This window comes from Myzus persicae, unplaced genomic scaffold, assembly GCF_001856785.1.
Source record: "Myzus persicae strain clone G006 unplaced genomic scaffold, MPER_G0061.0, whole genome shotgun sequence".
Classification (NCBI taxonomy): Eukaryota; Metazoa; Arthropoda; class Insecta; order Hemiptera; family Aphididae; genus Myzus; species Myzus persicae.
Window position 1 is genome coordinate 5,468 of NW_019100564.1, and position 25,058 is coordinate 30,525.

At 28.2% G+C, this 25,058-nt stretch overlaps 5 protein-coding genes across 5 annotated transcripts; 1 reads left to right on the top strand and 4 right to left on the bottom strand.

Moving 5' to 3' along the window:
- Positions 1-404: 404 nt before the first annotated feature.
- Positions 405-2,910, bottom strand: LOC111033363 (putative nuclease HARBI1). Its single transcript, XM_022314058.1, has 3 exons — positions 2,887-2,910; positions 2,608-2,814; positions 405-1,190 (listed from the first exon to the last, which is right to left on the bottom strand). The coding sequence occupies exons 1-3, from the start codon at positions 2,908-2,910 to the stop codon at positions 405-407; spliced, it is 1,017 nt and encodes a 338-aa protein (XP_022169750.1).
- Positions 2,911-7,215: 4,305 nt separating this feature from the next.
- LOC111033371 lies at positions 7,216-8,799 on the bottom strand (the record flags this gene model as incomplete). The annotated part of the gene is made up of 3 exons (XM_022314069.1): positions 7,216-7,239; positions 7,326-7,417; positions 8,589-8,799. Coding segments are annotated over 3 exons (327 nt in total), but the record flags the coding sequence as incomplete, so codon positions are not given.
- Positions 8,800-12,968: 4,169 nt separating this feature from the next.
- LOC111033381 (zinc finger MYM-type protein 1-like) lies at positions 12,969-14,426 on the top strand. The gene is made up of 2 exons (XM_022314082.1): positions 12,969-13,865; positions 13,932-14,426. Exons 1-2 carry the CDS (start codon positions 12,969-12,971, stop codon positions 14,424-14,426), a joined length of 1,392 nt encoding a protein of 463 aa, XP_022169774.1.
- Positions 14,427-18,314: 3,888 nt separating this feature from the next.
- Positions 18,315-20,804, bottom strand: LOC111033354. Its single transcript, XM_022314046.1, has 6 exons — positions 20,696-20,804; positions 20,413-20,607; positions 20,190-20,356; positions 19,935-20,100; positions 19,417-19,559; positions 18,315-18,735 (listed from the first exon to the last, which is right to left on the bottom strand). Exons 1-6 carry the CDS (start codon positions 20,790-20,792, stop codon positions 18,382-18,384), a joined length of 1,122 nt encoding a protein of 373 aa, XP_022169738.1. The 5' UTR covers positions 20,793-20,804; the 3' UTR covers positions 18,315-18,381.
- Positions 20,805-20,869: 65 nt separating this feature from the next.
- On the bottom strand, positions 20,870-22,098 carry LOC111033390. The gene is made up of 6 exons (XM_022314090.1): positions 21,932-22,098; positions 21,564-21,647; positions 21,295-21,428; positions 21,111-21,225; positions 20,952-21,010; positions 20,870-20,911 (listed from the first exon to the last, which is right to left on the bottom strand). The coding sequence occupies exons 2-6, from the start codon at positions 21,631-21,633 to the stop codon at positions 20,870-20,872; spliced, it is 420 nt and encodes a 139-aa protein (XP_022169782.1). The 5' UTR covers positions 21,634-21,647; positions 21,932-22,098.
- Between the last annotated feature and the right edge of the window lie 2,960 nt (positions 22,099-25,058).

Genomic DNA, 25,058 nt, shown 5'->3' on the forward strand with positions numbered 1-25,058 from the left:
ACAACAGGGTCTGGTTTGAATAATATATATAAACCAAAGTTGGTTTGGTTTGATTTGGCAAACAGTTTTTTAAAAAAAACTCATCAAAATAAAAATGAAACAGATACAAATTTGGCAAGTATTTTGTATTATTGTTTGTTTTTTAATTAATATATATTTATTTAACAATATGCATTATAATATAATATTATTAATAACTTGAAAATCTCAAAAAATTATAAAAAACATTCTTCAACATGCATGATGCATGACAACCTTTTTAAATTTGACTAATCTAAAGTGAATTATAAATCTTAAAAATAAATAACAAATTATGAATTACAAAAAAATCTGCAAATTATATTATTATATTATTTTTAATTTATACATAAAAACAAAATATTTTTCAATATATTTATAATGTCTTATTCAATCATTCGATCCTGCCATGTAACTGCACCTTCCCCCATAAAATAATCAGCCAAACTGTCTCTTTTGTCTTTTGCTTCATTTAAATAATTACGTTGACTTGTTGCTGCTATGTTTATGACTCCAGTGGATTGTGGTTCTTTTCTCCATTGTCCAGGGATGAGTATACCATTCTCTAGATCTTCAATATCTAGAATGATTTCTATTGTTTGATTTAAACCACTTTTTCTGATCCAATTGTGGAGAGAACATGCAGCCTTAACAAGTTTGACTACAGTACTTGGTAAAAGACGTAGCGGTCGTCTAAACACTCTGAATCTGCTTGACAAAATACCAAAACTGTTTTCCACAATCCGCTTAGCCCGACAATGTCTGTAATTATATATTTTTTGTTTCTTTGTTAAAATGTTACGCCTTGGATATGGCTTCATCAGATATTTTGTTAATGGAAATGCTTCATCGCCCAACATCACAGCTTCATCTGGCAAATTTAATTGATTTTCTTCAATAGCCTTTTTTAGTGTACATTTACTAAAAATACCACCATCTGATGCACTTCCATAAGCACCAACATCGATGCAGGTAAAATTATAGCTGTGATCTACCAGTGCCAAGAGCACAATACTAAAACTGCCTTTGTAGTTATAAAAATTAGATCCCGAATTCGCTGGACATTCAATTATAATGTGTTTTCCGTCAATTGCTCCAAAACAATTCGGAAAATTCCACGATAAATTGAAACCATGAACAATACTGTCCCAATCATTTTTTGTTTTTGGAACCTAAAATAAAATAATAAATAAATCATTGAACAGCACCAGAATACATAAAAGTTATATTTATTGTCTAAAATTATTCATTATACAAATGTCTCCACCTTAAACCCTGGACGACGTTTAAAGACTAGTGGTGCCTACTAGTCGACTAGTCCACAAACCACTACTACCTATCCCGCCATGAAGTGCTATTATTGAATAGCTTCTTCAATAAAGCCAACCCTGACCCATTATGTATCCCTCCATTGTGCTGTTATTTTAAATATTGTTTTTTCTTACAGATTGTACCTTAAATAAATATGACAAAAAAAAATAAAAAAAATATTCATTATTTTATATCATATAATAATCAGATAATATTAAAATATATTTCAGATATAAACACCAAAAGGAAATTTCACGAATAGTGAAGTCATTTCTCAGGAAAAATTTGAAGATTCACTAGTAGAATCAAATGAGCACTTGGAACAACTAAGACAGAATATTGATGATACAAATTCAGATGTAAATACTTCACAGCCCACAAGTAAAATTAAAAAAAAAAACAAACTGATGACAAAATCAAAACAAAAAAAAAAAATTGATGATTCTTTGGACAACGCTGTTGATGCATTAAAATATGTTTGTTCTAAACAAGCAAATGAAAACGAATTTGTTTTATTTGGAAAGCTTGTTGGAACTCAACTCCAAAAACTTCCATTACAACATGCACTAAATGTACAAAACGAAATTCAAAATTTGCTGATTAAAGAACGTCTCAAGGCTATGTCGAATCAATCAAATTTGCAGTGTCCTGACTATAATTCAATGTCCACTAATGATATATTTATGCCAATAGACCATACTGACCATACTAAAATTTTAAGTGAGAGTAATGAAGATATTGATTATGAATATGTAAGTTTAGAATGTCAACCACAAGATGAAAGACCATCAAATGTGACTCTATTCTATAATAATTTTAAAAATTGAACTTGGTATTATATATTATGAACAATCTGTAGCATCCAAAGACTGGACTTTTTTTGAATTTTAGTTGAAATAATTTATGGTTTAATAATATCTTTCATAAATTTATAAAGAACAAATTATAAAATATGTTAAATTTAAGACATACTATTTATTTGTTATTATTACACAGTTAACTATTATTATTATTAAGTTCTTAATCTAATGAAAGACTAAATGTTTATGTTTAAATTTAAAAAAAAAAATCAAATAGCTAATGATAATTTATATAAAAAAGGTTAGTTATATAATAATTTTTGCTATTTGTTTTATACTATTATTTTATCATTTTATCTTAATATTAATGGTACTATTTATTTGTTAATATTACTCTCTGTCAAAAATAAATGAAAGGAAACTATGCTATTATGCTTTAAAGTGTATGGTGAAAATTAATAAACATGTGTTTTTCTACCTGGATAAATTCTTTTAATCCTGCATATATTGCATCGAAAACATCAGGCATAAATTCACTAATAGCAGATTTTGAAACCCTGTATAAATATTGTAGAGATGTATATGAGTCTCCGGTTGCTAGAAATCTTAATGCTATTTCTAATTTAATTCTCGGTGTTAATGCCTCTCTCATAGCTGTATCTTGTTTTGAAATTTGGTCTTTAACCTGCAAAAGAACATAGGTAAATTATATGTTAATTATTTTTCATAAATATAATAAAAGTTTTGTTGTCATTACCTTTCCTAGTAAAATATTGAACATTGATTCATTTATTCTAAGAAAATTGAAATAATTTCTCGGGTCTTCAACAGCTAACTCTTTTAACAATGTATTCGATGCTCCTAGATTATTTCTTCGTTTTATCCAATCTTTAACCCATATTTTTTTTTTTTTAGATTTTTTATACCTTTTTAATTTTATTATTTCTTCAACTACACGTAATACAGCACAAATAGTTTCATTCGAGGACATTTTCAACAAAAGAAATACAATTACTATAATATAATATTATTTATTAATTATTTCACTATCGAAGTTTACTATCACTCGTTTACCATTGTATGGATAATCCCATCTATGATAGTCAACTATCACAGTCTATCGCGATAGCAGCTATCGCGTTTTACTATCATCGTGTGGACCCGGCTTAATAGTATATGTTGGGTATACAAAGCCTCATGATCAAAAATTGACTTAATTTATGTTTTTTTGGTTTCATTCAGGTGGGAGCACTATAAATATCGGGGCCCCAAAATCGCGGGGCCCGGGGCACGTGCCCCGCTCGCCCCGACGATTGCTCCGGCACTGATGACACCAGTGACAACATTCATACACAATTGTGGATGATGCGGAACCAGACCGATCTGTATGCCTAACAATAGGCGCGATCATAGACCAATTAATTCAGTCACGATTATTGGCACTAAACGAATACGATGACTAAACATAGACATAGTAATATAAAAACTAGCTACTAACACATTTTAACATATTGAATTTATTATAAATTATTTATTTTAGTTCCCAGGTTCGTTTCTTCATAGTAGATTTCGAATTCACTATGGTCAATAAAAATGACATACTATTATGTATCCGGCGCCATATCAAACAGCTTAGACAAATATAAGCCTGTAAAACTTGAGGGAATACCTCTCATACTTACTAAGGATGATAAGTTGAGAAGGTTCCGGCGCTGTGACTTAAACACCGTTGTGCAAAACATTAAGAGGATATTTCGGCATAAGACAGAATTGATGACACCATTGTTGGAACAGTTATTATACCAAAGTGTTAACATGTAGGGGGCCTCAACTTTGTCTACGACTTATCTTCAAAAATATTTAAGCATACCTGAAAGGGAACCAATAATAGTATTTTGGAGCGGATCAATGGATATGACTATAATTAAGCGTTTAAGGTTAAGGGGAATACTTAAATATTTAAATTTAACGGCATATAGCGATAAAAATAATAATGAATTTAATTTAAAACTAACAAACGTAGAAAGTAAGGATCAATTATATTCGGGATACATAGGAACAGTAACTAAAAATGACAGGATGTTGAATTTACTTGAGACACATGGACTAGTGTGTAATATAAATCATAATATAACACATTGTCATGATCCAGTGGCTGATATAAATTTAACAAAATGTATTTTTAATTATGTCGTAACTAAAATTAGACCTATTAAACTATATAAAATATGTAAAAAGGAAAAGAAACGAAAATAAATATAAAAAAATAGAGGCATAAGAGTAAATTTATAGGCAATAACAATTAACGTAAGCTATTAAAAAAAAAAAAATATATATAAAAAAACAACAAAACACATGAGATGTGAGGTAAAGGGTTTCCTATTAATATATATTACATTTATTCTAGAGAAAAGAAATTCATTGAAGAATTAAAGAATATCATAGGCAACGAAGTACATATATATAGATATAAGGAAAATAAAATTCAATCGATATGCATATGTCAACACTTATTAAAAGCAAATAAAAGGATTAGTCAACCTTTTGAATTTAAGAGACTAAATAAAATAACTAGGAATATCGAACTATTTATGAAGGATCATTGTAAGGGGGAATGTAAGGAACTTTTGAAAATAATCGAAATGACACGAGACTCTAGATACATACTTGATTGCCCAAAATAAATTTAAATTTAAAAAAACAAAGATAATAAAAAAAAAAAAGAAATATTTATATTATTAAATATAAACATACAAATGTAACAATGTTGAATATGGTATTCACATAAATTGGAGAAGGATTTTAAAAACATTATTTATACAAGGGAAACTAACACTTATTATTATTAATATTATTATAATCATTATTTTATAAGAGAAAAATATCATTCATATTAATTATTATTAATATTATTATAATCATTATTTTATAAGAGAAAAATATCATTCATATTATATACAAATACTAACACAATTACTTATTTAAAACATGAACTATGGAACCTATTGTAAATGGCATGAGCCATATTAATAAAAAAAAAATTGTAAATGAAATAATAACCTGTAACACATTTTAACTAATTTCTCAGACTATGAAATTGTAAACTGTAATGAAAATATGATGTAATGTGATAATAGCAATAACTAAGAAAAAAATTGTAAAGATTTCTGTCTTGCAGACATAAACCTATTTTTTCGCGGGGAGGTGTTGCGGGCCTTGGCATCTCGGCATACACAATATAATATAGAATATATTAACCTTTCATAATGTTATTACGGTCTTAAACTCCGTATATATAATTGACATAAATATTATAATAATGTAGTATAGAATATGTACTAGCTGCCCCTATCTATGTAATAAATCACGGGACAGGTACACGACTAGAAATCATGGACACGAGTCACTATCCTAAGAATCGGCAACAACAACCGAAACACACACACACATACAAGCTGCACGTGCCGCCGCATCAAAAGAACCGCCATCACTTATAAGGGAGCCTATGGGACAGCCTGGGCGGATGTATCACAGTCACGGAGACCAGAGCAACTTCTCGTCACACGCGCACACGCTATTATACTCTTACTATATTTTCTGCTAAATAAACGTAATTCTACAGTTCAATTTGGTACTTGTTGATTTGTCTCTAAAGCTTACGGCTTTTGGAGCCTTTGAGATTACGCACACAACATACAACTGTTTTTTAGAACAAATTTTCTTTAAAATCTAAAATTCAAGAAAAATGCACTACATTGTTCAAAACTACATAAAAAAATGATCTATAATATGAAATAATAAACTACAATTATGAAAAAATTACTTTAAAAAACAAAACATTACATTTAAAGTTCAAATGCCTAAAATTAGTATATTTTGAATCAAGAGGGCATGAAACCAATTGTTAGTTAAGGTAGCATTTTATAGAATCAATTTAAAAAAAATGCAGTCATAAAAATCCTATCTTTAGTAATGATAAAAAGACACAAATCGTTGTAAAATCAATACATTCATCGTTTCTCTCAGAATCTAAAATGATAAAATTAACATTTTTGTATAAGACTAATAGGTACATTCCTTCCCATACCCAGATTCTAATAAAATAATTAAACAATTATTCAAGGTGTAAGCTTTTACAGTTAAATAAGTCGTAGATAAATACACTAAAAGTACCTATATGCCATAGTACCTAGGCATATTTTTATAGTATAACTTAATAATTTCATACAAATACATTATTATTTTATAATAGATACCGACTACACAAGAAGGATGGATTAAAATTTCCGAAGAATTTGAATCCTGTTGGAACTTTCCACACTGTATAGGAGCTATGGATGGGAAACACGTGGTGTTACAAGCTCCTTTCAATAGTGGTAGTGAGTTTTTTAACTATAAATCTACTTTCGCATTGTGTTATTTGCACTAGTGGACGCAAACTACAATTTTATAAATCTTTGTGGACTGTGGCTGCCAAGGGAGGATTTCTGATGGAGGTGTTTTTAAAAACTCAGAGCTCTTCAAAAATATGGAAAACCAATCGCTTTCTCTACCATCTCCAACACCTCTACCTGGCAGAACTAAATCCATACCATATTATATGATTGGCGACGAAGCATTACCATTAAACAACAATTTTATGAAGGTTTATTCGGGCATGCACCCGAAAGGTAGCACAAAAAGAAATTTCAATTATCGACTATGTAGAGCACGACGTGTTGTCGAAAACATATTCGGAATTTCGTCATCGGTATTTCGAGTACTGCGAAAGCCAATCTTATTGGAGCCCGAGAAAGCTGAAATAATAATTATGGCCGTAGCGCATTTGCACAATTTTTTGAGAAAAAGTATGCATTCGGTTAACATGTACACACCACCTGGAACTTTTGATACTGAAACTAATGGCAAATTGACACAGGGAAGCTGGCGAATGGAAAATCAAAATACTAATACATTAGTTTCTCTAAGAAATTTACCGCGGAGATCAACATTAATCGCGCAAGAAATTCGCGACGAGATTGCCGACTACTGCATGAATGAAGGGCGTGTTCCGTGGCAAGAACAGTATGCTTAGCCTATATTCCTATTAAGTATTTACATAATGATTTACCTATATATTGTATATACTAGCTGTATTAGGAACTTATTAATTTTATTACAATATGTTAATGTCCTTATATTATACAATATACTTACAGTACTCAAAGCAGAACGAGGTATATTTTTGTCCATAAGGAATGATAAAGATTTAAATGCGAACCACGTACCCTCATAAACTTCATCTCTGCCTTTAACAACAGAACAAATAAATTATTACTTTTTTTTAAAATTAATAAATGATATACGTATGTGTATGTATTTATTTATTTATTGTAATTTTGACTGCACATTAAAAAAAAAGCGGATATTGCTCTGTTTTACTGCAGGTTACAAGTGCAGGGTCACTGTATGGATGGTGTTACATTTGAATTAAATTATATAAAACCATTGAACCTATACAAAAAAAAGATTCTGAGCAAAGGTGGTCTATAATATTACTTAGTAATTTAGTATATTTGTTTATATTATTGTGATCAAAGTAATTTATTTTACTATTAGGCATTAATACTGCTTGAGGTAAAATCCATTTTTGCCAAAAAAATACTTTTGAAAAGTCATTGCGTTTATAAAATATTTAAATATAATAATAATACTCTTTAAGTTTCAAGTACCTACGAATAATATTTTTAATTTACAAAAAATAACATAAATCATTATTCTTGGTTATCTAACATGTAATTTCGTCCACATTTGATTTTGAAATCTTAGATATAAAAATAAATTTTTTTATTTATTTCAAACTCAAAATTATTTGCTAATTTTCGTGATTTTTATGAATTTTGTCAAAATTGTAAATTCAGACAGGTACACAAATTTATTGTGGATTTACGCTCAAGTTTTTTTTTTTAATTTCCTCTCACTAAATCGATGAACCTTGCATTACACTTTAAAGTTTTTTGACAAAGCAAAAATTTTTTTGATTGACATTGGTTAAAAAAAACAAATAATAATCAAAAATTGTATAGCCTATTTATAGTTTAACATGAGTCAAAATATTTTGAAAATTTTATGGTGTATAGAAAACGCAGATATAACATATAAATATTCAGTGAACATTTCATGTATCAATTTTTTTAGTTACATCACAAACCAATATCGATTTTTTCGTAAACCGGGTTTCAGTTTTGACCCACTAAGATTAATAATAATAATAATAATTAATAATAACTATAGATTCACTTTCCTACCAGAAAAGATGCTGTTGAAGAAAGTCAAAGCACTTTTACTGCCCCAAAACGTGAAGGCAGTCACAAAAAACGAAAAACACTGCATTGTAAAATTAATACATTCGTCCCTCCGCTCAGAATCTAAAATGTGTTACCCATTATGTTAAATAATAAGATATTGGTTCAAAATTACCTGTTCCAGTTCCGTGACTTCGTTTTATTTTCGATTTCTCTCTACGCAATGATGATTGCAAACTATTAACTATTAGCTTACAATCATCTAAACTGATTCCCATTTCGGTTGCTAATTCTTCCCAGGCATCATTCTTTGTATACTTATTATAATAATTCGGATTTTTCTGATCCCACAACACAGGTTTATTGTGATCAGGGCTTGCAAACGTTATAATAACGTTATATTTGATAAAAAACGATTGAAATTTGTAAACGTAATTATAACGGAAAACGATAAACGTAAATAAATAAATAACACAAAACAAAACGTAACGTTTAACAAAATATATGATGTATCATTAAACAAAACATAGCGCAAAACGGTATATATTGTATTCCATTAAACTAAATAATTAATTCCCAATTATTTAATAATACTTAGTAGTATTCAATTATTTATTCAATCCAAGAATTAATTTTATTCCGTATCCGGCCTATCCGGGAGATCCCGTATTAGATATTATTTTAAAACTTAATAAGAAGTTATTAATAGAATAATTTAATTACCAATAGCTAATAATAGTGATGCTCTGATAATATTGTACTGTACTATCTGTACTACGGTCGAAATTTATACCACTCAAGTTATTCAACTATTGTGTTCGGTGTTTAGTTTGCTCAGATTTATTCACTCGTCAGTGTTTGTCTAATTGTTGTCAAATGTTTAATATTTATATTTTATACTAATACTTATAGTTTTAACGTGCATACGTTTTCTTTATATTAGTTTAACCCATTTAATTAAATAAATAAAATTAAACAATACCTACTTAAAACTCAGAATAGGGAAATTATGTCCCCAAAAAAATATCATAGTCGTATACTTTTAAATTGCGGCCTGTGTACCTTTAAAACAGGTATCTAAATACTTTTAAATTTTAAATAACGATAAACGCAAAAATTGTATAACGTTTTAATTATGAATAACGATAAACGCAAAAATTGTATAACATTTTAATTCTGAATAACGATAAACACAATAGTTGAACAACGTTTAAATTTTGAATAACGATAAACTCAAAATTTGTATAACGTTTTGATTGTAAATAACGTAAGACAAAATTTATTTTTCAAATGCAAGCCCTGATTGTGATACATTTCAATAAACTCTAATGTTTTTTCATTGTTCCACTTAAAATTATCTTTACTGCTCGTCATTATAAAATAATTGATGATAAACTGTGTGTAGTAAAAAACTTTTAATATGTGCCACAGTTTGAGTCGGCCATACGCAGTGTTTGGCGAGTTCCTTATAAAAAGGAATTCGTTCCGTTCCTCGTTCTTTTTAATAAAATAGGAATTCGTTCCGTTCCTCGTTCCTTCAAAAAAAAAAAAGAGTTCGTTCCTTTGTCGTTCCTTTAAAAAATGAACGAGTTCCTTTTTAGTTCCAAATAAAATAAAAATTCTTATTTAATCATACATTTTTTTTTATTCATATACCTATATACTTTAGTGCTTTACTTTTTATTATACATATACATACCTAGAAGTACATTTTTATAATTTACTAATTAGTAAATACCAAATACTGATACAAATATGATATTAAAATATTAAATCAAATAGAAACTGGTTTTTTTTTATTCATAAAATTGTTTTAAATAATATAAATTAATATATATAACAATATAACAATTAACAATAGACTATATTATAGTCTAAGAAATTAGTTCTTCTAAAACAGAACAAAATTAATATATTATAAGTACTACAATCTAAAGTGTAATTTTGTTCTGTTTTAGAAGAACTAATTTCTCAAAAAGTTCATCCCCTAGTCTGTAACGTTTAACAGTCATTACATTGGATCCAGTAGAAAACAGTCTCTCGACAGGAGCACTTGAGGGCATTGGTGTATTGTACTCCAAAAATGCTTTCATAACTTCTGGATAAGACAATAACATAGTTATCTCATTCAATGGACTTTTCAGGTACATTTTTAACTCATTTGCAGAAGAACTTTTTGATTGATTATTCAATGGAAGACAAAAAAAATTTTGTGCTTTATCAAATTCTTTGTTTGTAGTATCACTTGTATCATTTTCATCGTTTTCTTTACAGTAGAACAAAGCTTTCAAATTTTTCTCAGCTAAACACTGATCATATTTATCAAGCCAAATAAGTTTGAATCTTGGAATTAAACATGCAGCTAATATTAATTCGTTTTTTTTCCAAATTGGTTCAAATCTTTTTTCAATAGATTCGATGATTGTTTGTAAAAGAGGTGCACAGTAAACTAACTTTTCGTTGTCGATCGCTTTTAATTTTTTTTCCAACGCATAAAGACTTGGCAATAAAAAGCCCATGTACATACTTTCTTCCCCTTGTAAAAAGTCTAAGGTATCAGCTAAATGTGACATAACATCACAATACTCATTCATCAGTTGAATTTCTTGTAGTGTGAACCGTTGTATTTCACAATAGTCTAATACCTGATTGATCTTGTCTAATCCATTTTGTGCATTTAATATATTTTTTAATTGTAACAAAGCATCATACATGCAGTTCCACCTAGTTTTATTTGGCGTTTTAAAATAAACTCCTAAAGTATCATGTATTTTTTCAGCTGCTAGAGGAGACATGTTTTGCTTAGACCACATTGATGAACATTTTCCAAGCATTTTTCTATAAAACTTTTTAAAATTAGTATTTGTATTAATCATTTTATCAACATCTGATTTTGCGATAAGGTCCAACGTGTGACTTGCACATCTATAGTGAGGAGGTAACTGAATAAATGTGTCAGATTCTTGTTCTAATGCAGATGTTGAATTTAATATATCAAATAAGTCAACATTCTCATTTTCATCATCCGAGTCTGGGTCATTATCAGAGTCTGAATTATTGGTATTAGAATAAGTATTAAATGCCTTGACAAAGTTTGAACCATTGTCAGTAGTTGTTGAAACAATTTTGTTTTGAATTTTATATGTTGTATAGATTTTATATAATGCCTTTGCAATAACATCATAAGTATGGCGACCTTGGAGACGACAGCATGCTAATGATACAGATTCTCTTTTAAAACTTTTGGAGTTTATCCAGTGACATGTGACCCCAATATAGCTCTTTTTTCCTTTGGTCCAGCAATCAGCTGTTGTAGATACATAAAAAACTGATGATAATGTATTAGTTATATTGTATACCATGGATAAATAGAGTTTTTCAATTTGTAATTTTAAACTTTTACTGGACATGACTTTTAAATCTTTTGTTAAACCTAGTCTAACCAGATTTACAAATGAAGGTTTATCAACCACACTCAGTGGTTGAGTATTACTCACAATAAATTTCAATAGCAAATCATTTAATTTGTGCTGAGTAAGGCCTTCTTTACCAGATCCACAACGTTCTAGTGTTAACTGATTCAAGGGTTTTGTGGTTTCATCAGTTCCCAAACCAAAACACTGTTTTTTAATAACGTACTTTTGTTTGCCATCATTTAAAGCATTTTCAAAATCATTGTTTCTGTATTGATGTACTCTCTGAAACATTATTATAATCTTTTAGAAAGTAATTAATTAATATTTAAAGATTTTATCATTTTGATCAACTGTCAATATTTAATATTCTTAACTAAAAAGTCAATACATTTTATTATAACATACCTTCATGTGTCGTTTAAGGTTTGATGGTGTGGTTTTTGATACACTGTGTAATTTAGTTGAAGGTTCGCATAATACACAATGTACAAGCAAATTATTCCCTTTACAGCCTTTACAAACAAAAAACTTTTCTATTCCTGGCCAAGGCATAGACGGTATCACTACAGTCTACAATACAAATGTTATAAATTAAATTAAAAATATAAGTATGATAGAAGTATTAAGTAATAATTATTACAAAATTTAAGTTTTTCACAATTATATATTTATAATTTATATGTACCTATAGACTATAGTGTCCTAGTACTAGTACTTACTTTATGGCTTGTGTCACAGTGGCGCAACCAGGGGGGGGGACTCCGGGTCTGGACCCCCCCCCCCCTCGGCACGTATAATAGTAAATTAATATCATATTATTTTCATAAAACTTGAATAAATATAAATTGATTTTTTGACTACAACAATTAAGTAATGTTGTGGCTACACTGCTACAGTGCAATAGCCATTAACTATCAAGTTTACATGTTATCTGTGGTCTTAATAATTATTACCATGACCATGGTTCTAGACAAAGAGTAAACTCTATGATTCTTGATATCTGATTTATCAACAACTGTTATTAAATGCAATAAATTTCGAATGTCGATTATCGTTACAATAAATTGATATTTTCGTTTTTGTTTTTTTTTGGTCTTAGAACTTTAGTAGTTTAGTTTCGTTTAGTTTAGTTTACTACAATGAATAGTTCTATAAAAGATTTTTTTACTACTTGTAGACCTAGTTCTAGTAGTACTAATATTAATAATCTCGGTGTAAAATCAGTTGTTGCTACTTCTTCACAAGTTCCTGATAAAAGTGTTTTATCAGTCAAGTGTTCTACAAGTACCAATGACTCTAAAGAAACTGAAGACAACAATCATAGCATTTTTGATATAACGGCATATATTGGTAAACAAATGTCCATCTATGAAAAACTTGAAGCGCTTAATACAATTTGGATCCCAGGTAAAAACCATAATTTTCCAATTACACTGCATGGCAATAAAAAATTAAAATTTCAACTTTCTTGGCTTGATAAATGGAATTGGATAGCTTACAGTAGTCTATTTGATGGTGCTTATTGTGAATACTGTGTATTATTTGCCATTAAAAAAGGAGGAAAAGGAGGTCAATTGCTTGGACAGCTTTGTAGTCAGCCATTCAAAAATTGGAAGCACGCTACAGAAAAATTTAAATTGCACGAAAGCACTAATTATCATACCAACTGTATTTTAGATTTTCAATCTTTGTCTACTGTAGTTTCAGGGCAAACACCGTCTGTGCACAATCAACTAAATATCGCTTCAAGACAACAAAAAGAAGATAATAGAAAAATAATTTTGCCAGTTATAAAGTCTGTGATACTCTGTGGTCGTCAGGGAATATCAATTAGAGGTCATCGAGATTATGGTCCTTTGGAATTAAATGAACCAACACAAAATGATGGTAATTTTCGCGCAATATTGAGATTTTATATAAACGCAACTGGAATATCGGGAGATAATAGCCATATATTAGCTCGAGAAAACTGTAAAAAAAATGCCCAATATATCAGCTGGAAAATACAAAACCAGATTGTTGATGCTTGTTATACAGTAGTGTCAAAAAAAATTGTTAAAAAAATTAATTTATGTAAATATTTTTCTATTATTGCTGATGAGACTGCTGATATCTCCGGTATTGAGCAGTTTTCACTTTGTGCCAGATATTTTGATTCTACTGATAAAATAATTCATGAGGACTTTTTAAAGTTTGTACCTGTTCATGATGTGAGTGGTAGAGCTCTAGCAGACACAATAATAAATGAACTAAAAAGTTTGAACATAGATATCAAACATTTAAGAGGTCAAGGGTATGATGGTGCTGCCACTATGAGTGGCAAATTTAATGGAGTTGCTACATTAATTAAAAACAAATATCCCACTGCGCTGTATATTCATTGTAGTTCTCATAACCTTAATCTTTCAATATCATATTCTTGTAATTTACCACAAATCAGAAATACTATGGGTACCATTGAAAGTGTTTACTTATTTTTTAATACACCTAAAAGACAAAAGTTTTTCACTGAACAATTAGAAATGTTTAAAAAAGAGGAAAGTATGAAAGATGATGGTTGTCATTCAAAAAAANTGGTCGCATATATAAGAGTGTAATATATTAGGGACGGTGGACTTATTCGATTTAAAACGACACACTACACTATTAATTCGATAGAATTTAAAACTACTTAGCCCTAAACGCGCTGTGGAAACTATATATATGTACAAATATACAAAGGCATGGGTGGGCGGCAGGTCAAAACACTCGGCATTAGGCTGGAGAGAGTATATTATTATACCTTTTATACCATAAAATATTTTATTACGGCCGTCCAGCATATAACGGCTATCAAGCAATCCTTTTTTAACGTCCGACGTGTGTATCACCTTATTTCATACGAATTCGTTTGGCGAGATTCAAATCTGAAAATTACAAACTTAATAATAAGTGTTACATAGTGACAGTACTGTTGTGCGTTTACGCAAGGTAAACGGACTTTTTTCCATACTCGTGTTAAATGTTTTTTCTTGATATTCAAGGTTTTGCGAACATCAATATCTCCTGAATAATAAATTTCAAAGGTAAATAAGTGTAAACGAATAATTTATTCGGATATGATTATTTAGTGTTGGAACATTGCACACGGAAAAAAATATTTAGTAAGATTAACCATTTTTAAAGTTAGTTCAACTTTAAATTCTAGTTATATATGTGACAACCAGATAATTAGTTGATATGACTAAATTATTTTAGTTGAATTTATTGTAATTATAAAAATAATTATTTGGTTAGATCAACCAATTTTTAGTTGTTACAACTATTATTTTTGGTTAAATTTATAGTAATATTGAAAGAAAATTTAGGTCACATCAACCAATTTTTAGTTGTTAAAACTATTTTTGTTGTTGAATTTATTGTGATATTGAATAAAAATTCAGGTTGTTTCAACCAATTTTTAGTTGTTTCAACTATTAATTTCAGTGGCGTATTTACGAGGGGGGCATGGGGGATAGATCCTCCTGGTCTCTTATTTCTTACTACTTTATAACATTGTGATGTTGATAGTAAGTTAACTCCCCCCCCCCCCCCCTTGACCAAACCCTAAGTACGCCACAATTTAATTTAGGACAAATTTATAGTAATATTGAAAATTTTCTTCTGTTAACTTTTACTTTTTTAAATTTTCTTTTTACAATTTGCATTTTCATCACATTAAATAGAACTTCTTCCATAGGGAGGTCCTGGAGGTGCTTGAGCTGTTTAAAATATTGTTGTGATAAATAACATAAATACTTGCAGTAAAATATATTTGTTTATTCAGTTTAAAGATAGATTGAATACATAATTATGTTAAATTTTTAGTTTCTAAATGGTATCATGTAGTCTCCATTAGAAAGTGTACAATAAAAAGTAGGAGATACATTAACAATATCTTCAATAGATATACATAATACATTTAAATTTCCATTAATATTTACATGATATGCTTGAAAGTGATTATCAAAATTGATAGTTTCTATTAAACAACAAACGAAAAAAGTTTTAGAACCATCAACAAATATTGATTTGATTATACCAAATCTTGGAAATAAATCATCTTTACATATGGCTATAACAACTACCATGTTGTTGCTGTTATACACTGTACCTTTATAATTAACCCACGATATAAAGCTTACTGAATCAAGGTTAAAGTTGTTATGATAATAAGTTGATTTATAAAATGTCAAAGGCATATATTGTAATTTAAGTTCTGTGGTTAAAATTATACTTTTTCCAAATTCAATTTCTTTACAAATACTTAATTCTTTTTTTAATAAAGTATTAGCTAATTTTAATTGGGATTTTAGTGATAGGGTATATGGTATGTTTTTTCTAGAAGAAATTGAATGTGCAATATCTTTAAACTCTTTATGTTTTGCTTCGAATCTCATTGACCAAAGAGATACAAGTGGACCAGAGTTTCTTAAAATATGTGGATAATGTGTCATATGATGATGTTTAGGTCTTAAATGAGTTTTAAATAACGTTAAGTATAATTCATGGTGCTCATCTATGAGAGATTGCAGTAATAATGAGTCTTCATACTGAACAGAACTCGACATTACCAAATCTAATATTTTTCTAATTAATATATAAATTGACCAAAATTCAGAATTGGTAGGAACTTTATCGCCTATGATTAAACCAAGGTATCTGGTGAAACATAAAGTTTCACTAGCAGACATTTTTAAAGTACTATTCTTAAGTGAATCCATTGATAATAAAGGAGGTCGATTTCGTATTTCTATAGATGTATAGTTGAAACATTCAATCCTATTATTAAGTGTTTCTAAGTCAAAATATTTAAATTGATTTATCATAATATACAATAAATTAGCAAGTTCAGCTTTACACACACCTTCTAACATGTCATGCATGATATCCACACTCAAATTTTCTGTTACATGAAAAGATGTTATCTGATTGAAGACACATAACTCTTTAATACCGGTTAATGATAAATTATTTATGTTTAAATCATCAGCATAATTAATTTTATTCCTCATGCTTGAGTCTAACTGTGTGGTATGTTGTTTACAAATTTCTTTAGATAGTTTACAGAACCTACATGGGAATTTTGCCATGAAACTTTCAGAAAAACCTAAAATGGAATGCATGCACAAGTTATCCCCAAGTATAAGACCTAATGAAAAATACACTTGATGTTCGGTATTCTTAATATTGACGGTTATTCCATCTGTTTCTAAAAAATTAAGTTCAGCTATTAAATTTTTAAAAGTTTCAAAATTACCAAAACTTTTTTTGTCATCAGTTTTAAAAAGCAAAGCCAAAAAAATATTTTCCAACGATGATATTAATTCTGAAGGTAAACAAGGTATTGAAACGTAAACAGCACCAAGCTTCTGACTACCAGCATGGGAACCTAGAGGGTCATTAACCTCAAAATCATCGTAATACAAAAACAAAGGGAATAAAAGTTTATTTGGGTTTTTCAGTATTTTACCTTTCCAAATTTTTGACTGAACAAAATTGGTAATAATTGAATTATTAGTTGATACTAAAAGATTTTTCAAGTTTGATACTGTTACATGAAAAAAGTTGGAATGTTCAAATATTTTTTTTAAAACTATCCGTAATGGTATGGAATATGTTTGAACTTCTTTGGGTACCAATACCATTCTCCCATGATGCAATTTATCATCCATTTTATACCCTATAATATTTTTTACAGGTCTCACTAAAACTCCTATATCATCTAACATTTTTAAACGCAAATGTTCTGTTTTGATTTTAACAAATGGATCAGATAAAGCTGTAAATAATGAGGATATGTATTTTTTATCGTTTTCATTTGAAACACTTACATTTTTGTCTATATTCAATTTTAAAATAGATAAACAAGATTGCATAAAAAATTGCACATCATCTAATATATCTTGTACTTTATTTCTTGGAATACCTAATTGTCCATACCATTTACAAGATAATGATAAAGCATATGCTTCTACTGTTTCTTTTACATCTTTTAAAGTTGTTTCAGATATATTCCTATCAATTTTATTACTATTTGGTGTTTCATTAATGGATGTATTACTTTCATTTCTCACTGTATAAAGTTCATTATTTTCAATAGCACTTGAACTCATATTGGGCACATTGTCAACAGTAACAATAGGAACCACATTGTTATAAATATTATGTTGTTTAAGATGTTTTTTAAAAGAATTTAAAGAACTAAAACTTCTAAAACATTCATTTTCTTTACAAATATATTCAGTAATACTTTTTATATCATGTTGGATATTTAAATGGGATGTAAGAAAATTAACAGAGGCAAAAAACTTATTACATAAAAAACAAGAAGGCATATTTGTTTTAAAATTTAATTCTAAATAAATTTGTTATGAATTAAATAACAACTTTGACTTGAAAATCTAATAATATGTATGCTTAATTACAAGAGGGCATATTTGTTTTAAAATTTAGTTCTAAATAAATCTGTTATAAATTATTCAACGACTTTGACTTGAAAATATAATAGTATAGTATAATATTATAGTATGCTTAATTACAATTACGTAGATCATTGATAATTGTATCCATTTGTGGAAAACATTTATCAGTGTCTGTGTTTATTTCAAAAAAATATTTTTGAATAAAGCCCCATACTTGTTCTCCTTCGACTGGGTATTTATAGTTCAATGTAAAGAACGATTTAAAACAGGTATCAACTGCTTTGAGTGGCGTTTCCAATTTGTAATTGGTGCTGTTGATAACCAGAAAACTTTGGATTCTTTCTTCGGAATTAATTTCTTCAAAAATAGAACCCACAATTAAAATGTATGGTTGTACAGTGAGTCCGAATGTAATTGCCTTCTTGACGATCGATTCATGAGTATTTTTCACATCATTTATGTTCTAAAATATAAAATGTTAAAAACATTAAATTAATACCTAGTTACAAACACATAATTACATTTTTCATCATTAATACCCTCGTTAATACCTATATTAATACAATAGTTTTTTTTTTTATTTTAAAATTCAAACACCTTCAACCTAAAAATCATAGTTTGAAGCAACCATGAACAATTTAATGGGATTTTTTAACTGAGTTAAGTTAAGTTAATAGAAAAAATTACAAAGTTTAAAGTTTGTAGTAAAGTTATCCTAATTTTTTTTTTCAGTTCAGTTAAAAATTATATAGAAATTTTATTATATATAAATAGCCAGTAATAAGGTGTTAAATAATTTAATCATCAATATTATTGAGCACAGGAAATAGATTTACTATACATTAACTATACATTTTGAAAATAATTGTACAGATGAAGAGAATTATGACTATTAAGCATACTGCATACATAATAAGTATAGCATTTTGATTTAATAACATACAGATATTGACAATTGACTGTTAATAAATATAAACATTTTAAATAGATATGAGCATAACCCAAATGGTTTTAATTTAAAAACAGTAATACTAGTAATTAACTTAACTATAACTTTTTATACCCAGGCTAGGTTTAAAGTGTAATTTGCTGAAGCATTTTTTTATTTAAGCCCATATTGTAAATATTTAAACTTAAAACTTACATTAATGAAACGTATAAAAGAACAAGCTTGTTCCACCTTAGAGGGACGCCAAGAAGACTTTTTATTATTTGTCTTAGTAAGTTTTACACAAAGTGGTTGAAAAATCAGTGGCAACAACCATAAAGCAGCATAGACTTCATTACCTATAACAAAATATATTTAAAAAACTAAAATTAAACTTAATTTTGAATATAAAATATAAATAACCAAACACAGCACAGGATAACACAACATTTGTAAAACTGATTAATAATAAAAATGTAATACATACATATAGAAATTAATACTGTTCATTATTAATTATATATTTATACTATTTATAATGGTGATCACACTTATATAAATCATGTAGGATATTAACTTAATCTTGATTGAAAAAATATATAAAACACATTTTATCTGAAGTTAGTAATTAATTTCATAAAAAGGTAACTTGACTATATAACTTTAAATCCATTAATGCCCTGCAGGCTTTCAGATGTTGAACCAGTCCATTTAATAAATGTTATTATACTTACCAGGCCTTTTTGGGTTATTTAACTCAGCAATATATTCTAGACCTTTAGTTCCAAAATTTATATTATTATCATCTATATATTTTCTAAAACTTTGAATAAATAGTTCGAATTTAGAGAGCAATGCCATAGTTTTTGATGGATATAAATAATTAAAATCTGATTCTATCTACAAAAATACAAAAAAAAAATGCATAAATAATACAAATAAATTAATTAAAACTAAACATTTTCATTAAAAATAAAATTTTAACTAACGAGAGAAGGACCCAAGGAACTTAGTGTTAGTGCTGGAAACATACTAAGTGCATTTTCAAAACTCGAGCCAAGCCTATAAGGTGCTGTTAGTTTCCAATAAGAATAAACTGTTTCATTAGGCTCTGTATTATTTTTCAGCCAACAAATTTCTTCATTAAACTCTATACCTAATTAGGTAAAAAAAATTAATTAACTTCAATATACATTAGCAAAAAAATATTACCATCAGACATCACATTTGGAGAAAAATCATGTTGGTGGTTAGTTGAAGTAACTGTTATTGGTGAAATTTTTTTCATTTCTTTTCGTATGTTACAATATTTATCATATAATTTGCCTTTATTCGTTTTGGACCCTTCTCGAGTATAACCAATAAAATATGTTGATTTAATTTCACTGCTAAATAGTTGTTCGATGCCTAAAAATTTAATTTTTTTAATATATATAACGAAAACAGTATAAGTTAGAACATCATGAGTCATGAGTTATGACTAAGAAAATTATACCTTGAGATAATGTTTCAAATCTCATTTTACTAATTTTCAATTCTGGATCATTTTTGAGTTCATTTTTTATTAATACAGTAGATAAAATATTTCTCATAGAATTGCTTAATTTTTTATTTAATTTGTAATATTTTATAATCATTTTTCCATCTGAATATTGATTTAATATGTTTTCTATTTCATAATTAATCTATTTGGACATACAAATATAAGATACTTATTATATTTAAGCTAATTTATAAATATAAATAGGTACCTTATTTGAATTGTTTAAGGAAGTATCTTCAATCACAACATTATCAGAATAATTGGGTTCTAATAATAATTAAAGTAAAAATAATAACAATAAAACAATTAATCAATTAAATAAAAATAAATGTTATTTATATTCATTAAAAATATAAAACCTGCTCACCAGTATTACTTTGAATGTAAACATCTGAATCTATAGTATTATTTATTATTTCAATTGGAAAATTGTTTAAATCCTCAAAATTCATATCCACTTGATTAGTTATTTCTATAAGTTCCTAGTGAAATTATATATGCAAACATAAATTAGTTGAAATTAAGTTAACAATTACGTAATATATACTAACAGTATTTATTGACGATTTCGTTTTTAGTTCATTGATACCCTTTAATAATTTAGCTTGGTATCCCATTTGAGGAATCAGATCTTTTATCATTAATTCGGTTAGGCACACAAGTGCTTCACTATCAATACATTCATCTAAATACAAATAAGTAATTAAGTAAATAATACACCTAATATATACTTTTATATTTCCATGTTTATGTAGTGAATGAACTAACTTTCAATGTTAATAATTTATTTGACAGTTATTATTTAAATAATTACATTTACCTTTAAATTTTTCAATACAATTTTCCAATTTCCACTCTTTTAATTTAGATATGGTAAACTCGTCAGCCATTTTAAATTACCAACCTATTAAAATAATACATTTTAATGTGTAATACCAGCATTATATCTACCACCACTAAAGTCCTTAGTCGATGCTGTTAAGCACTAACATAAAGGTATTCATTACATCGAGACTCTAGTTTAATTAATACGATTAAGCACACAATACTTAACTATCATAATCAATAGAGTCGGTCTTATTTAATCGCAAAATCGCTCATTGCCATTGTAAACAACTTTACGACCATCTTTAAAAATTAATGCTATAGGTAGTAAACAAAATTATATATAGGTACATTTATACTTACATTTATACAAATGACACTAATGACAGCAAACACGTATAATTGATGTCGGGTGAAAAATTGACAACTGACAATTAATGACTAATCAAAATTTAACGACGCCATGGCGATGATGGACACTGGACAAAAAAAAAAGTAGTAAACAGTTAACACCAATATTTTCAGTCACTGCCGTCTGCCACAAAACCGAAACGGGTAAAAATAAAAATAACAATTAATAACAAAAACAGTGTGACCGCGAGCCGTCATCCAGTGTAACCGCCAGCCGTCGCCTGGCGTAATATTGCGATAATCACTATATAAGTATATAACAATAATAAAATACTATAAACTTTTAGTTGGAATTACTAAAATATAGGCAAAAAAAAATAAAATATTCACCTATAATTTTATAGTCAGCCCTACCATCTAAAACTAGTATTTTTTACTATAATTTAGGCAAATTAACCAAATATTTTTCAACTAAATATATAGGAAATTTATTATAATATCAACTACCTATCAAGATATCATCGCAAGTCGATGGGTGCCAGCAGAGTATTCGTAACCGGCTCAAGTTCTGAATAGTACTACAAGAATTCAAACCGTGATTGCATAGTTTTTTTTAAATCTTAAATGTAATATCATAACTTATTGATTTGTAGCGTTTATTGATGGGATTCTTAGAGATGATTCCAAAATACAGATCCACAAAAGTGGTGAAGCTGAATTGCCTATATAAAGTGCCGCGTCGTCGTTAATTGTATTATTGAATTATTTGAATTGTATTAAAAAATATATACACATTATATTTATGAAACACCAGAAAAATAGACATACTCGTATTATGCTACCTGCGCCGGAATGAAAAAATTAAATAATTATAGACTGTTATGTAAAAATAATGTAGTTTTTTTTCAACTCATAAAATATGCGCAATGTATCATGTGTGATACATTTAACAAAAATGGATTTCCAAGTACAATTTTGAAAATTCAAAGTTAAAAATATTTTTGTTATTATTTGAGACACATCAGAATTATATTTTTTTAAACCATAATTTGCATGTAAAAATTAATGTGTGCAATCTTGGGTTATGTATTATTCTGATATTTTAAATTTAAATGCATGGTAATAAAAAAAAAAAACATATGGAAATAAATGTTTTGATTACACATCTTCCTCCCATATAATATGCTACATTACACCACTTTATACTAGTACAATGATAATATACCTTATTTATAATAATATAATTGAAGTATAGTACGTAACAATACCATGCGCCTCAAAAAAAAGCATTTCGTATAGATTATGGTAATATATTCCGGAAGATTTATGTACATCTGGCTTTAAAAGTTAAGTATTTTTGTATACAAGCTTAGAGGAGTTAAAATAATAAACTCAAGTCACTCGAAGTAATTTACAATCGTTAGAGTTTCAGTCGTTTCATAAATATTCATTCGGCGACAAATTAGTAGGCTTTAAATACGTCATTACAGAAACAATATAAATTATTATTATTTCTAACGTTTATTTTTTTCATTTCAACAAATGTTTTCCTTTGTTCGGTAAAATGTATATCGATACTCAATGTTTACGATAAACATTCTTTTGGAACCATGCGGTACTACCTGTAACATGAATGGTTATAAAGTACGGTTTTGTTGTTAGTCGCCAAAATACGAGTTCATTATTATATTATTATGTAATAACCTATAAATATAAGCTACTATTATAATAAAACACACGTGTCACGTGGGTAATTGATAGGTACACACTACACGTACATTATATACCTACGCGTATAATGGAAATTTGAAATACATGATCACGATGGAATTATATGTTAAACCGAAGGGTTTTCGGGGCAACACGTGGAGGTAGTTTCGCATGAACACTACTAAAAATAATTATGTAATTACGTCCATAGGTAGTTTTCCGGAAATGTCGAGTAGAACTCAAAGAGTTCATTATAAATTAATTAAATACGTATATTTGACGCACCTCGCACATCATCTTGGCCGTTTTTCATACGTCTTATACAAAACAATAATTCTAAGTGATCCTTTTAAATGCAAATAGTAAATTACATTTGATCGAAGAGCATTAACGTTATGAGAAATAACTTTCGCATAATTTTAATTCATTACAAAACAGCATTTCTCAAAAACAAAAAAAATTTTTTAAATAATTTACTTTTTTCCGAATGACAACTTGACTTTTTAATTCTATGTTCGCGAATAAAATATTTTTATAAGTATTTGGGCTTGTGAAAATTCAAATTAAAACTAGAGAAAATCTTGCGAATGACTAAATTATCTAAAAACTATATTTCCAAAAACGTTAACACGTTTCAAGAAAATAATTGTCCATCCATAAATAATTTCGTAAAAATATAATGACACACTATTATTACTATTTTAAATTTAACATCATATTGTGATGTCAACGACGGGGACACATTAGGTAGCGGTTACAATTATTAAATGATTGTTACGGTTGTGTTAAACTATTTGCGGAGTTCGGTTTAATTTATAAATTTGATTAGCGTATTGACAGCTTTTGTTCGAGGTGCGAGGATTGTTAGAGTTTCTGAAAGTTGGAGTTCGTGCTTATAGTTTGGTTGATATATTGTCGGCACTCGAGAATTATATGTTTGACTGTGGTGACTGATGAGTGTACAGCATGTTTCCGTATGTGACGAGAGTTTAGGCTATTCGTGGTCGGAAATTGATTATAACTGCTCGTCTTATCTGGATATTATGACTGGTGTGGGCCACGGCACGATGTATTATTATTATATTTTCATCGTACTGCAATATACTGCCGTCGAAGTCGTCTGATCGCTATTGAAAGTTCGTAGACGAGATTTTTGGAAGAAGAAAAAAAACATTCTACGCGCAACAATATACTCACAGCGAACATTCTTGACAGTTATTTTTGTGCTATGTCTCTTAGATCGAGAATTGGACGTATATTGCATTTCGCGTGTGTTAAAATTACAAAACGTTCTTATATATATATTTTTCTATAAAAACGTATACTATAAAATAAATGTTTAGATATAAAAAACGAGATCTGTTGAAATCGTTTTTACAGTTCATCGATGATAAATGACTCTTGTACAGTTGTACTTATCTCGGATTTA